The 16,409-nt window shown below is 37.9% G+C and overlaps 1 protein-coding gene across 2 annotated transcripts in view; it reads left to right on the top strand.

Moving 5' to 3' along the window:
- The first annotated feature begins 1,255 nt into the window (after positions 1-1,255).
- CCDC186 (coiled-coil domain containing 186) overlaps positions 1,256-16,409 on the top strand; it is a 41,443-nt gene continuing 26,289 nt past the window's right edge. For both annotated transcript variants that reach the window (XR_014492653.1, XM_083363681.1), the window contains exons 1-2: positions 1,256-1,469; positions 14,861-15,522. Coding sequence is in view for 1 of the 2 variants with exons in the window: in XM_083363681.1 (XP_083219807.1) it covers positions 14,876-15,522 (647 nt within the window). In the remaining variant the exon portion in view is untranslated. The remainder of the gene's footprint in view (positions 1,470-14,860; positions 15,523-16,409) is intronic.

Raw genomic sequence — 16,409 nt, 5'->3', positions numbered from 1 at the left:
GTCCTCGGACGAGCGCTTGCTCTTCGGCTTTGAAACGGAGATGAGCACCAGCCCCTAGAGTCGGAAACGACTAGCACGCATGTGCGGGGGAACCTTTACCTTTACCTTACTATACAAATTTAATGATAATTATTAAATCAGCAATGGAAAATAAATGGCTGGCATTGAGAAAATGAAATGTGTGGCTGTGTTGTGTTCGTGTGGTTCTGCCATACTATACAACCTAAGCAACTTTTTAATAAAGGAAAGAAACTTTGGGGTTCCTGTGTCTAGACCTCATGCAAGAGAGCCCTACATGAGTGGCTGGTGCCTACCCACTATGAAAGTTAGTAATCCTGGAGGGAATGCAGCTGTAGAACCAATAGAATACCCAATTGCTACAACACACGTGATAACTAGCGTACTCCTTTGCAGGTCAATAGGCCATTCCTCACCCCAGCAGATGTAAGATCCTAAAGCTGCTTCCAGGAGACCTCAGCTACAACTTGATAGTGCGTACATGCTGAAGAATGTGGACACCTGCCGGAGCAGCTACTACTTCTACTTTGCAGGATAAACGGGCGCTGTGTGGATATGACCCTAGAAGATCTTGCCTAATTGCACATGTGGTAGCATGAGAAACACCAGCTGCCTATACTGTGTACAGTTTCTTGGAATCATTCCAAGAGGCTTGAAGAAGCGAGTAATCAAAGAAAGCAGACCCAGCTGCGTGCTAAATATACAATATGGGTGTTGGGCACATCGTTTTTTTTTAAATCATGATTCGAAAGCTGCATGTGACCTAATCTCGAAAGGGGTTCTACCAGTTCGGAGTTTGTATAAAAGCAGATTCCCCGAACTCTACGAATGCCAGGCTCCTTCCACTCCAGCGTTATTGTTCGTGGACTACATTGTAGTAAGAAAGCTCGGCGATTCTACTCCAATCTCAACAAACTGAAGCGCAGCTTCTCCCTATGGCGAGGTTAAAAATCAGTAGCTTCATTCAGCAAACGGCTCTAATCCTCGAAACCCGTACGATCATCAAAAGGCAGGGCCGTTATTCCCAACCAGATTAGACCTAGTGGGAGGCACTAGGCACTTCCCCCTGCTATTTTACTAGGCATGAATCGCAACGCCCCGATGAATGACGAGATGCAGTTTTCGGGCTGCTGAGTGAGGAATTAACCCAGGCCTATTCGGCATACTTTCTCCTCCCCCTTGCAGGCTGACAATCGGATCTCGCTCCGCCTTCACTCCGCCTCTCCAATGAAGCTGCTCTGGATCCCCTGGCAGCCATCTTTGTTGATGTGTCAGCTTTCAGTTCCTGTTAGGGGCTGCAGCAGGAACGAGGGGAGCGAGAATGACTCTGTACCCTCCCGCTACACGCACACCCACCCCCTTACGCATTCTGGGTCTTCGGGTCTAATTAGCAATGGGAGAGCGGCTACTAAAGCAACAGATGCTCCGGTCCCCAGGCTCCTAGCAAACGGGTAAGTGCTTGCCGACTGGGCTTTGGAACATATTGGCGATTTGATGAGGTTTCAGTCAGAAAGAATGTAGATCAAGCTAGGTAAGCTGAGCGAGAGGAATGTGGGCTCCGGGTAGTAGGCAGGGAAACCTGCTCTTGCTTACAGGGGTGGATTCCTACGACTTCTTTACCTACCTGCTCGAGGGTTTTGCTTTTTTTTAATCGAGAAAGGTTTTTGACGTCAAACACTGAACCTTCACGAGGCTTCCTCTCTGCTCGTCCCGCGGAACCCCGCGTAGGTTACTAAATGGGGTTCCATAGGGGCATTATTTCTTAGCCCTCTCCTCGTATGAAAGCATTTGTTGGCTTTTGTCATTTTTGTTCAGTATTGGTGGACGGTCCTGTTAACATTGGATACCAATGTTTACCAGGAAGTAAATGATAGAAAGATCCTCCGAGGTGTTGGCTTCAAGGTCAGACATGTAAAGTGTGAGGAATTTCTTTTAATTCCTTAGGTGACTGATCCTTTAAGGATGCCTTTGTACCTATTGGTGGTGCCTCCTTACTGTTACGCATCTGAAAGGTATAAAATCGTTTGGGGTCTCTGATGTTTCAGACTTCTGATGCGAGCTATAATCTCTGAATATAACCATTTTAAAAACCCGACATAAAGACTGAAAAAGGATTATGCGACTTGATTTCTTTTTTACTGTAGGATGCCTGTGAAATTTAGATTTAGCATTAAGTTTTGGAAAATGCAAAACAATACATCGGATGAAAAAGAGCTTCTCTAGTTAAGGCAAACGTCCTACCTGAAAAGCTTTTTGGCTTTGCTGTATATTTTACTTTATTGGTTTGCAATTAAAATATTTTTTGTATTAAATATTCAATCTAGGTTGCATGGCCAAAGGCATAGATAGGAAAAGCCTTTCCCCTATGTTATTTCTACATTCTTCATTATCAATAGTAGTTGGATTACTGCATATAAAGGGGCTTTTAGCATCTTTTTCAGAAGATTTGTGAGCTTCATTATGTTTATTTAAGAGTAAATCCCACTAGGTTCAGTGGGACTTAGTGACAGGTAAACATAAGCCTTTGTTATTGTTTTGAATGTTGAGCTATGAAGGCATTTTGTGGCTTCCTTATTTAAAAACCAGGTAGCCAGATGCTTATAAAAGCAGATGATATAAGATTCAAAGTCACTTGGAAAGATTCCAAAGATCAATTTGCTCACAAAGCCATTCAATACAATTTATCCATAATTCCTGCCTGTTTTGCTACAGTGATCTTTCTGAACCGCTTTTGTTACAGGCTGAAAGTTGAATAAATATAATTTAACATACTTGAGTAATCTTTTAAAAATTAATAGCTAAGGAATAATACAGCACCAGATTCTTCATTCTTGCACTTTGTTCCCACATTTTGTGAACCAGGCAATGGTGTTTTTTTTTGTGAACCAATATTGTTGGTAATTATATATGACAGCCATATAATTTAGATAAATGAGTTAATGCTTCTTGGTAAAATTGACTTGCATTTCTTTGATCTGTGCAGTTGATACTTATTATCTATGTGAACAAAGAGTATTATTCAGTGGGCTTGCTTTGATGATTTTTAAAGCTAGTTTTTACAAGCTGCTCAGAGCAAATGTAGTATTTGTCTTAAATGACATTTCCTAATTATTTGGACCGAAAAGATGCTTAGGACAGCTCATAATTATGTGTTGCACGCACAAACACACACACACACACACACACACACACACACACACACACATATTTAAGCCATAGTAATAATAGCATAGCCCAATAACCAATTCATTTTAAAAGCCTCATAGATAAAATCAGCATATGTTTATATATACAGAAGTTGTATTTTTTAAATGGATCAGGATACATGATGTTCTGAATCAGTTGTTCTATGCTACCATTCCAAGCTGATGTCTCTGTGTTCTCTGTTTTATTATGTGTATTATGGATCCAAACAAGTTACAAGTTATTCGACACATAATAGAACACAATTTGTCACTCATACATTTTGAGGTATTGTTGCGAAGGACTGTTTTACCTTTATACGTAAGGTATATTGAATTCTATTTGCAGAGAATTCAATATAAGAAACAGTAAAGCAATGTTGTGACAGTTGATGACGGAGGTCATTATACTGGTTGCAGATCTTAGCAGTCTGAAAGTCCTGAATTGATTTAATGATAAACCCCTCAGGGCTTTTTTTTTACTTTGCTGCTTAGTAATTTTACAATATTACATGACTGAGAATAGGATCAGTTTGACAGGTTAAATGTTTATTTTAATTTTGCCTTAGCAACAGAAAGCCATGCAATAACAGATAAAGTAAAATTCAGTGTTAAGAAACAGTGTAGGAATAATTGTAGAAATATACTGGATGTATCAAATTATTTTGCCAGTAAGCTCTGTTTTTCTGCCTATTTATTTGTATATTGATTTATTGGTCACTTGTCTTCTCACACGGTAATGTAATATGTGCAACAAAGGAGACTTCCATTTTGAGCTATAAATCTCTTGACTGAAAGGTACAAACAGGAAAAGACATTTTCAGTGTTATAAGAAATAATTGTATATATAGCCTTCCCTATTAAAAAACAATACAATTCACAGTTGGGTTAGAACAGCACAAGATGTGATATTAAATCATAACAATGATAGGATATAAAATGTAGATTACTAGAAAAATATAAAATACATGTTTGTTTGGTTTTTTTTTAAATTCCATTTATATCCCGCCCTTCTCCGAAGACTCAGGGCGGCTTACAAGCTTAGCAGTAGCCTTCATTCTATGTATATATCTTCTTATTAGGGCTTTCATACACCCTCCAAGCGGCATTATTACAAAGTCAGCTTAATTGCCCCCAACAATCTGGGTCTTCATTTTACCTACCTCGGAAGGATGGAAGGCTGAGTCAACCTTGAGCCTGGTGGGATGCGAACCTGCACTAATTGCAGGCAGCTGGTGTTACTTAAGGAGGCATTAGCCCACTGCTCCACCAAGGCTTAAAGTGTTAAAGTGCAAAAGAAATTTGCACTGTTAAAGTGCAAAAGAAATTTTAAAAACAATAGGTTTATCTGAGATGTCCTTAGAATTTTCAAATGTTGCATTTTCTTTCCCCGTAATATGATAAATGAATTTGTGTTGTTTTCCTTTCTTATTCCCTCCCCCATCTAATGATTTCTTTCTAATTAGGGATGGACAAGATGTAAATATACCACTAATAATAATTATTGATACATATTTCAAATACAGCAATGATGTAATTTTATAATAACACATTTTTTTTGAACATTTACAGTAAGTGAACTTTAAAACAATGTTTTGAATAGGTGGATGTGCTTGCAGAATTTTCATAATTTCTGTTGCAGAAGCTCCTGATTTTGTTATTGCCTGCAATACGGTAGTTCAGTTTTGACAACCATCCAACTGAAGTATGGAAGACATAAGGATCAGAGCCAGACAAAAGCCAGAGCCCTATCACAGCTTGATTTGGATTGTCTTCTATTTGCATGACAAGCCAGTAACTTGGTTTCCCAGGCAGAATGGGAGTAGATTCTGCAGGGCTGCAACTTTGCATGTTTACTTGCAAACATAGCAGGAGCTCTACCAGAATTTCCTGTTCCTGCTATTAGCTTGTTCATGCAAAGTGGACATTGATCCTCCGTATCATGATAAAGCCCATAATAATTTGATACACACTTCAAATTGTTAATAGTTGAGTGCTTCTGGTTTAAATGGAACATTTGGCCATTTGGCGAATTTTCTATGGACATTCTAACTGATATTCCATTTTTGGAAAGTTGCAAAATCTAGATCTATGATCAAGAAGATTTATTTCTTGTGTTTTGCCAAGATTTACCGTAGGTAGAATATTTTATTTTTGAAATTTCTGTCTTTCTCATCTCATCATGTTCATTCACTCACTATCTAGTGTTTTTAAGAGACTGAGATCTCAGTAAAATCTAATGATGTAAATAATACTCTACATGAAAAGGTCACCATTTGATTAGAGCTTACTGTATACTAAATATTTTGGTGATGATAAGCAACTGGAATGACTGTACATTCATCTCAAAGTGTCCCTCAACAAGCATTTGAATAAGAGTAAGGATGAGTATCATGTTTAAACATGAACAAGGTAGGAACACTCCTCTGACACTATAATCAGAATTGTGTTCCCTTTTATAGAAATATAGGGACGCGGTGGCTCAGTGGGTTAGGACGCTAAGCTGGTCGATCAGAAGGTCGGCAGTTTGGCGGGTCGAATCCCGAGTGCCGCATAACAGAGTGAGCGCCTGTTACTCGTCCCAGCTTCTGCCAACCTAGCAGTTCAAAAGCACATAAAAATTCAAGTAGAAAAATAGGGACCACTACGGTGGGAAGGTAACAGCGTTCTGTGCGCCTTTGGCGTCTAGTCATGCCGGCCACATGACCACAGAGACGTCCTCGGACAAGCGCTGGCTCTTCGGCTTTGAAATGAAGATGAGCACCAGCCCCTAGAGTCAGAAACGACTAGCACGCATGTGCGGGGTACCTTTACCTTTACCTTTACCTTATAGAAATATAGAAGCTGTTTCCCATAGCCTTGCCCATAGCAGTCAGAAGACATGATAAAAACTCTTTAATTTCACAACATATGGACAGACTTAACCATAGTTTCAGTAGGGAAACTGTGACCATCCGAGTCCAAGCCAAGTGTAAAAACACTAGGGAATTTCTAGAAGCCTAGCACTCTTGACAAATTAGCCATCAATAGACAAATAGTTGTAAGTAATATCAACATACTGTGGAAAAGAGACAATCAACAAGCCAGAAAGGAAATAAAAAGACCAAAATAGCTCCCTTCCCTAATATCCCAGTAGGTTGATTGGAAAAAGCATTTTGCATCATCTAGAACAGACATGTCAAACTCGTGACGTCATGTGACATCGCGCGACGTATCGGAACTTTTTCCCATTGCCGGCAATGGGATGGGCACGGTTTCTCCGTGACGCTCTGGCCTGCGGGCTGACAGTTTGACACACCTGATCTAGAATGACCTTTTCCTGTGTAACCAACTTCTTTTGAACCCAGGTTAAGTTTCTGGCCCTTGAGAAGGAGAGTGATGGTTGAAGTGTTGAGCGTAGCTTTCAGTTTTGTCACCAAGAGAAAATTTTAAAAGACTCGATCCCTTTGACTAGAATAGTTGGGAAGGCATTTATTTTAATGGTAACCTACCGGAGACTTGATGGAATATATTCCCATTCCCCATCCAAACTTGCACTTCTAAACCATCATAAAGGGTAACATGACATAAAATCCTTGGCTTACATCCATTTGTTTCATGACCATTCAGAGTTCTAATGGCATTGAAAAAAATTGACTTGCAACTGTCATTGCACTTACATCTGTTGCAGCATCCCCATGGACACGTTATGAAAATTTGAGTGCTTTGCAACCAGCATGTATTTACTATAGTTGCAGCATCCCGAAGTCATGTAATAGCCATTTGCAACTTCCCAGCAAGTGGGAAACCCGGTTTGCTTAACTACTGTGTGATTTATTTAGCAATTGCAGTGAACAACCATGGCAAAAAGGGCATAAAATCAGACACAACTTAACAACTGACAAGCAATGGAAACACTGGTCCTAATTGTGGTTGTAAGTCACAACTAACTGCAATAATAATGTGTTGCAAAATCTTAAAGCTTTAATCTACTCTACTTCATCAAAGTACAATGGCCATGTAACTATTGTTTTGAATTAGATAAGTATTCCTATCTCTTCCCAGGCTATTTAAAAAAAAACAGAAGTTAAATCCCAGCGTGCACTCATATACTTGCTGTAGTGTTCTTTGATTGGAAATCCAGAAGTTTCTGGAAAACCTGTAAGAAGCTTCTGAAAATAATTTTATTTGGATTAGAATCACATATTACTCAATTACTATTATTATTCAAGCTGTACTCACTGTGATCAACTACTTGTTTGTTGAGGATATTATTTCTCTAAAAATGGTTCTATATGGCATAAAGTCTTAGGTCAAAGATATTTCATTTTTTGTTCAAGCCCCATATTATTGTATACAACTCTGTTGCTTTGTTAGACTGATGAGGTCATTGATCTGTTTATAACTACATTTATATTAGTTTTTATATGTATACTGTATAGTTAGTGCTCCTAAGATCTTAAGGCTACAAAGGTTAAGAGTTGTCATTTCTGGAAAATGCCTTGATAGTACCTGCAATTCCATAATGTCATTTATGGCAGAGCAAAGAAAATGTAGTTGGACTAGAAAGGAAAGTTTGTTGATATAGTTGCTGGTTTCTGTCTCCACAGAGGTTTAGGAAATCAGAGATTAATATGCTTGTTTACAGCTGACATGATATGGCAGATGTTTGCTTTATTTTCGTGTGTCTGATCTAATAGAGCTTTGATGTTAAATCACTGTAGAAAGAGTTAATCGATGTAGAAAGAGGTTTTAAAAAATGAAGAGCGGAAACTGTATAGTCAAGCAGTTAGGCAGGCAATTTTAGTGAGGAGTACATGTTTAAAACATGCTCTTTCAGAGGGTACAAAGAGATTCATCTCTTCATGCTGGCTTTTCTGAATGGAATCATGTTCCTTCTTGATTGGCCACTGGTTAAATGGACTGAATTCTTTAGAGAAGAGGAAACCTGCTCTCATAGAAGTTGGCGTGAAAGACCTTTGAGAACAGAGGGGTGGTAGTACTCTAAAATATGAAGCAGATTGGATTCTGACATGCTCTTCAGTTGGATTGCAGCTTTTGCTACCCTTCTGTAGTTTTTCAGCGTGGATGGAGTGACTGTCATCATCTTTCGATGACCTTGAAATTAACTTCAGAGATGGAAATGAATGAATCAACTTTTCCTACTTAAAATATGCTGTCAGATAAATATATAACCCTGTGATGTATACAAAGAGAAGTGATTCCATCTGCCTTGTTCCTCAAGCACAAGATAGCTACTTTAGTGTTATTGGAAAGTAAATCTTTATATGTATTTTGAAGAATCTTCCTTCTTCATTATGAAATCCAAGTCAGAACACCTTTCTTAGCATTCTCTTCTGATGCCAAGTTCTAAGGATAAGGGAAATATAGCTTTGTAAAAAGGTAAAGGTTCCCCCGCACATGCGTGCTAGTCGTTTCCGACTCTAGGGGCCGGTGCTCATCTCCGTTTCAAAGCCCGAAGAGCCAGCGCTTGTCCGAGGACGTCTCCATGGTCATGTGGCCAGCATGACTAGACGCCAAAGGCGCACGGAACGCTGTTACCTTCCCACCGTAGTGGTCCCTATTTTTCTACTTGCATTTTTACGTGCTTTCGAACTGCTAGGTTGGCAGAAGCTGGGACGAGTAACAGGTGCTCACTCTGCTACGCGGCACTTGGGATTCGACCCGCCAAACTGCCGACCTTCTGATCGACCAGCTTAGCGTCCTAATCCACTGAGCCACCGCTTTGTAGGTACCCACAAAGTTAGGACTGATCTTTTCAGACTCACAACTGGAATATATATGTTAGAACCATGTGATCTAACATGAATAAAGCATGGGTCACTCAGAATGTTTTTTTTTTCTGTAGCTGCAAGCATATAATCTTTTGTCAAGATTTACACACTACTACTTCCATGCTCTACTCTGCACATAAAAGCCTATCTGCCATTCTTGAAGAGGAATGATAGGGTATTCTTCACAACTACCACAGAGTTTTGTATGGATTATAGCTTCTTATGATGCAGTAAAGGAATTATTTGCCACTTTTCACCAAAAAGTACATGCTGTATAGCATAATTTTATCTTCCTTTCATTGTTATTCTTTACAACTTTTTGAATATATGTGATACTACAGTTCATATTTATTATTTCAGTTTTACATAAATTCAAAGTCCTTCCTTGCCCCATTAATAAGAATCTTTATTATAGTCATTTCTGCATAAAGATAAAATATAATATTTACTTGCTCCAGGTAATATTTGTTCCAGGTGTTAATCCATTTTGTTATTCATTATCTTAAGGATGGTCAAAATCCAGTACACGTAAGCAATTTACTGTAATTGTAACTGAAGATCTGTAACTAAGCCTTGGTCAAAGTACATAACTCTGTTCATTATAAAAGAATTCCTATAAGAATACCCAGGGCAAAAGATAAATAGGATGCAATCTTACAGTTTGGAAAAGAGTCCTGTACTCTGTATAACTGACTTTTTATTGTTTGTATTTGTGCAATAAACTAAGAGTAAGTCCTTTCAACAAACTTGTTGCGGAATGCAGACATTTATTTTACTGCATATAGAGGCTGTTTGACTTCTAGAAGCTCTGGATGCCATAAACTTTAAAAGTAGGAATGATAAAAGAAAAAAAAAGAAAGAAATACTACATAGTATAAAAATCAAACCCAAGACACCAGAAGAAAATCATCAGAGGCTGGGCAAATTATACACCCCCAAGCCTATGAAGTAAGCTAGATTATGAAAGACTTGAAATCAGGGCTTTTTTTTTTCATAGAACGCCCAGAACAGAGTTCCATTACCTTTTTTGGATGGAACCTTGTAGGGTAGGCAAGGTGGGTTGTATGACATGTGTGAGTTCCGGCACCTTTTTCTTTTACAAAAAAAGCACTGCTTGAAATTTTGCAGGATTGGAACCATACAGCTCTTTTCCAATTCATTTGGACCAATTTAAACTCCTTGGTTAGGAAGTCTTCATTATGTATATATTTTTATATGGTAGAACCATTCAGCAACTTAGTTTAAGTTGTATGAACCCAGACAGTTTAACAGTATAATATAATATGGCCTCAGCTTGTTTTGTTTTGTTTTATTATTTTTGTTACAAATAAATCCATTGTTTCAGCCTTTTCTATAAAATCTTTTAGTTTTTTGGATCTGGATTACAGTATTTTAAGATTTATTCATTTTTCAAATATTTCCAGTTCAGTTATTCCATGTGTAAAAAATGATTAGCACTAAATATGTTTCTGTAAAATTTGAGAAATATACTTTTTTTTTCAAATCTACATTTTGGGAAGATTTAATGTTATTTCTGAGTATTTTTCCAATAACATTTGATGGTGCTATCTAAGGTAAATAAATGGACATTTTATTTTAAGAGCAGGAATAGTTCGTAAAAGATGGTTATCAGTCATATATTATGAAAGCAGAATAACTTGATTTTTCATTGGGCTTGGGAAATAGTTTTTTTTTCACTGCAGATTTTGTGTTCAGTTTTGTGTTCATGCTAATGGGAAATATAAATCTTCAACCTGTGTGCTTATAGCTAAGGCAGGGCAATTTGTGTTGTCAGCCAATCCTGTTTTGTTCATAACATTAATGAGCTGGCTGTAATGCATCCTGTTTACTTTGTTCTTTAGACTTTTTAACACATTGTGAAATAGGAAGGGAGGAAGAAGTCATTCTGTGCTTGGTACTCAGATGTGGAGTATTCAAAGAGATTTCATATTTGCTGTCTATATTTTGTGTGCTCTAGGAGACGTAGCATTGGCAGCTGCCAATTCAATGACTTCAATATTTTTCCTCTTGTATTAGCCCCAAAGCAGAGTGTGTGTTTATACAGATAGGGAGAAGAGGCAGGTTTTGGGGTTCAAAGGAAGTCCAGGTGTATTTAATTATATAAAACAATAGGATGCTAGCACTTTGCATTATTTTACATATTCATTATTAATAATAAAAATATAGTGTTTCTCATCAAAATGTAGATTATGCATACAAGGTTTTCTGAGTTTTCAGTGTGAATAAGTCAAACATTTTGTTTTATCCTTTGGAAAGTTACTGTGTGCAATACAAACCAAGGAATGGTAAAAAACCCCTAAGCTTCATACTACTAATTATTGGAAGAACCAGGGCTTTTTTTCCTCATAGAACGCTCAGAATGGCGTTCCGGCACCTTTTTTTTTTTTTTTGCAAAAAAAAAAGCTCCCTCTATTGGCTTTAGGAGTAGGCAATCTTGGCCCTTTTTTATGACTCGTTGACTTCAACTCCCAATAATCCTGAGCCACCCATGCTGAGGGGAAAGAGTGACATTTCCAAACTGAGCCATGCTGGCTCAGGAATTCTGGGAGTTGAAGTCCATGAGTCATAAAAGAGCCAAGGTTGCCTGCCTTGCACTAGAGGAGGACATTAAAATTATTTACAAGGTTACTTCTTTAGGAACTAAACTTTTAGAATCTAAAACAGCTAATTCAAAAAAGCCAACAGGAAAGAACCTCACATTTTTCATCTGCTTCTGTCTTTTGGAAGGTAAAATTAGATAACAAAATAATCTATTTCCTATGTTAACATCTCTGCAATGAAATCAATAAAGGTAACAGGAAAGAAATGAGAAACATTTTTCTCAATGTAATATGTCTAATTTAGCTGATGCTAGAAAAAAATAGTATCTTTTGTACACTCTTGAAAACTATTTTGAATCTATAACCATCTATTACAACTAAACCACTTTAAATTAAACAATTCTTAAGAATGAAATATTCTTAATTTGGACTTTACTTTTACTATTTGGACTGTTGTGTGTTTTGAAAAATAGATTATTTAGAATCTAATTATGTTGCACTTCAGTCTTTAAATAATTAACCTAGTATATACATAACAATAAGGGACGCGGTGGCTCAGTGGGTTAGGACGCTGAGCTTGTTGATCAGATGGTCGGCAGTTTGGCAGGTCAAATCCCGAGTGCCACGTAACAGAGTGAGCGCCTGTTACTCGTCCCAGCTTCTGCCAACCTAACAGTTCGAAAGCACGTAAAAATGCAAGTAGAAAAATAGGGACCACTATGATGGGAAGGTAACAGCGTTTCGTGCGCCTTTGGCGTCTAGTCATGCTGGCCACATGACCACGGAGACGTCCTCGGACAAGCGCTGGCTCTTTGGCTTTGAAATGGAGATGAGCACCGGCCCCTAGAGTTGGAAACGACTAGCACACATGTGCGGGGGGACCTTTACCTTTACCTTTACCTTTATACATAACAATATATGATGTTTTCCATGGTGAGCTTAACATCAGTAACAACGTTTACTAAAAAGGCTAAAATAATTTCTGGTGGTATTATCTGTACATTAAAATTTTGTTTAGTCACAATCTTTCACTTTTCACATTCTGGACAAGCAGTGGTCATGTAACCTAGCAAAAGATGTTACATATGTGCATAAGTGTAGTCAGTAGCATATGCCTTTTTAAAAATATCAAACATGCAAAGAAACAAAAATATCTGTATTACATCCAGAAATGCCAACTTTGCAACCAATATTTCTCATCCATAACTATGGCACCCTAAGGATATCTGTATACATGCAAATGCTTCTCTGGGATCAGTAATGCAGCAGGGATTGCTTTTTTACTTCCAGTAACAGATTGTTGGGAAATACCAAACATGGCCTTGAGAATTCCAATGTTTGTTACAAATTTTTATGGATATGGTTGGAAAGAGGCTGTTTGGCGCCGGAGACCACTGCCACAAGGAACACAGCTCTGGGTCGGGGTTCGGAGCAGCTCTGGGTGGGGGCTCAGCATGGCCCGCGGCATGGCAACTGCAGGTAGGGGAATCCCCATGGTGGCTGTGGGGAGGGGAATCCCCACAGCATGTGGCTCCGAGCCACAGGGGCAGGGGTGCAAAGGACAGGCAGCAATGCCATAGCAAGACAACGGCATTGCTCCCAGTGACAGCACCTCTGAGTTCTGGCACCTTTTTTTTTTTTAGAAAAAAAGCACTGGGAAGAACTACATATTAGTCTGTCATATAACTATCTCTTCGGCTTACTTTATATTGTATTGTGCCAGGTAAAAGTCAAATCAAAACTGTTTTTGGTTAAATCTGATATTGAAATAGGGTTAAAGCTTTCTCTTGACTTTGATCATTAGCAGGTTTGAACATATATGTTATGTACCAGCCTGCTACCAGCCCTGCAGATAAGGCAGGGACAACCCCTTTTACAAGAAGGCAAGAGGCTGGAACTAAGCCTACCAAATTTATGGATACAAAAGCAAACAAGACACGAACCATGAAACAAGCTATTCAAGTGGTTGCCTTCAGCAAACCAGCCCTCCCACGCATTCCCCTTTTATACAGTTCAGGGCGTGGCTTCTCTCTGCCTCCTTCCGAGGTGCCCCATTGCCTTCCTCTGTTTACTCCTGATTGACTGCCTCCTGCGTCCTTGAACAGGGCCAGCTGTGGGTCATCTTCATCCACGCTGTCAGGCTCACACAGCTGGGTCTGCGGCTGAGGGCTCTCATCAGCAAGCTCTCCAACCCCCTCAGCAAGCTCTTCAACACCCCCCTCCTCCTCTGAGTCGTCCGACCCAAATGCCGAACCCACAGGCTGACCCTGAATCACAACACTATATGTGTGTGCGTGTGCGTGTGTGTGTGTGTGTAAATTTTTTGGATTGCTAACAGAATTAAAGGGAGATTAAATACTTAACACTTAACATACATACATACATTCATACATACATTCATACATACATACATACATATATATATATATATATATATATATATATATATATATATATATATATATATATATATTATTTTTTATAATCAGAAGTGCTTGAAATATTATCAGCAACATATTGTCTGGGTTTTACTAATACATATTAAATTCCTTTCTCTCTACCTCATTTTTCTAGCCAATTATAAAAAGTATCCCATGTTTTAAAATAAACTGAATCTTCTTTCTCTTTCATTTTCAATGTCAGTCTATCCATTTCTGCACACTGTAAGATTTTTTAATTAACACCTCCTCCGCTGGTAGATGTTCATTTTTCCAGTACTGAGCAAATACAATTCTTGCTGCAGTTAACATATGTAAAATTAAATATATACACTCTTTTTCATAATTACCTACAATTATGCCTAACAAAAATAATTCTGGCTTAAAATCTATATGTTTTTTCATCATTTTCTCTAACCATGTATGTATTCTTAACTGGAAGTGGATAGGCTGATAGGAAGAGGCTGAACAGGCTTTTGGACGAGAATAAATTGTTTTATTAATAGGTAAATTGGACATGTATCCGAAAATCATGCTGCCCTCAACACCATTGCTTTCAGCATCACTTCCTGCTTTGCATCATATTTAAATTAAAAGGTAACAACTAGGATTGGCCTAGGACTAGGTAATATGGGTTATTTATTTAATTGGCCATTGATTTGCATATTTAATTGGTCAATGATTTTCATTCTTCTGGTTAGATTGTGTCAGTGATATATGATTATGGGATGATATGAAAAGATTAAAAAATATCTTCGTTTTTCAGTTAATGGAACTAATTTTGAAGTACTGACATAATATTTCAAAACCAACAAAATGATGTACCTAGAATATAGTATATAACCTCTTATTTGTCTATATGATAATATGTATTATTTTATTTCTAGCTCTTTGGTGGAAAGATGGATGAGCACTTACCAGAACAGCTCAATACTCCAAGGATGGTCAACCTAACAAAGACTGGTAAAGAATCTTCCAACTTACCAAGTGTTGAAGAAGCTGACAAAAAGTTTGATATTCAGGATGATGTACATATTGCAGACACAAGATGTGAAAAAAGCACTTTAAGCATAGAAAGTGAAGAGTTAATACAGGATCCCACCTTACCATCTATTGACTTAAATGTGGATGGAGATGTAATTGAAGCACAACCTGCTCCAGATTTTAATGGAGATTGCTGTGAGTTAAAAATAAAAGAATCCAAGGAAGCAGATTGCTTGCCTAGCGGACAAGGCGAACAACAGGTTTTGAAAACTGAGGACAAAAATCAATCCTTGACAGACCTATTTCAAGATCATGTGCAAAGACCTTATGGGGTGTGTTCAGAGAGCCCATATGACACGGATTACACTAAGAACCTAATCTCAAATCTAGAGAATACTTCTTCTCAGGAGGCTTTGCTAGAAGAAATTGAATCTGAGTTCCTGTCAACAGATTTGTTGAAAAATCCTACACTTTCAAACGGAATGTGCAATACCAAGACTACATTGGCTTTATTTGAAAAATGCATTCAAGATAAATATTTACAGCAAGAGCACACAATAAAGAAGTGAGTACTGTGTGAATAGCTGCATACTGCAATTTAAACATTTGTCTGGATAACCATAATGATAAGATCATACTACAACTGATAGTTGGACAAATATTTTTGAAACTTTGAGATTTAGGAGTCGCTTAAGGTAACTCTTTGGGAATGTGAGGGCCAAGATGCTTGCTAATCTGCAAAAATTGGGCAATGTGAGCCCAGTGTCTGTGTTAGTTATATTTTTCAGTGTAATGTTTGCTGGTGAGGAGATACTTTGCATTAAAAGTAGAATGAATAACCTTCCATTGTCAAGCATTTCCTTTGCTATAATGGGATCCTGAGTAATTGGTTAAGAAATAAATTGTAGTCTGAAACAACATAGGCTGCCTAGAATTATGCAGCACCCCTGCTAAGATGCATTGTCCTCAGATGTGACAGTTAGTGTAACATACTACATAAAAATGTATATTGGATATATATGTTTACATTAACCTTGAATTAAGGTTAGATAGGAATAATTACCTGTGGAAGATGAACTTGCAATAAAAGGGGTAACTGGAAAGAATTTAGTCTAACATGAATTGAAGGCCTTTGCAAAATCACCGTCGTATCTTCTGTTTTATGTTAGAAGAGAGTTGCGGTGGCTTCTGGAGCTTCATAGCTAATTCTTAACTATGAAATTACCTTTGTCCAAAGGTTGAAATGATACTGTAATAACCTAGCAGTAAACACAACAGTTGCTAAAGCATAGCAACCAAACATAATATATAGTCCGCCTATCAGAATTTTTGTTAGTTGATGGAGCATTTGTTGTTGCATAGTAACATATACAAAGTCAATTATAATCTACATTGGTTGTACATTTTTTAGACATGGTTGCAAATTTAAAATAGAGGCACTGAATGGGTACT

This window comes from Vipera ursinii, assembly GCF_947247035.1.
Source record: "Vipera ursinii genome assembly, chromosome: 5".
Taxonomy (NCBI): Eukaryota; Metazoa; Chordata; class Lepidosauria; order Squamata; family Viperidae; genus Vipera; species Vipera ursinii.
Note: the sequence above shows the minus strand (reverse complement) of the source record. Positions and strands in the feature narration are given on the sequence as shown.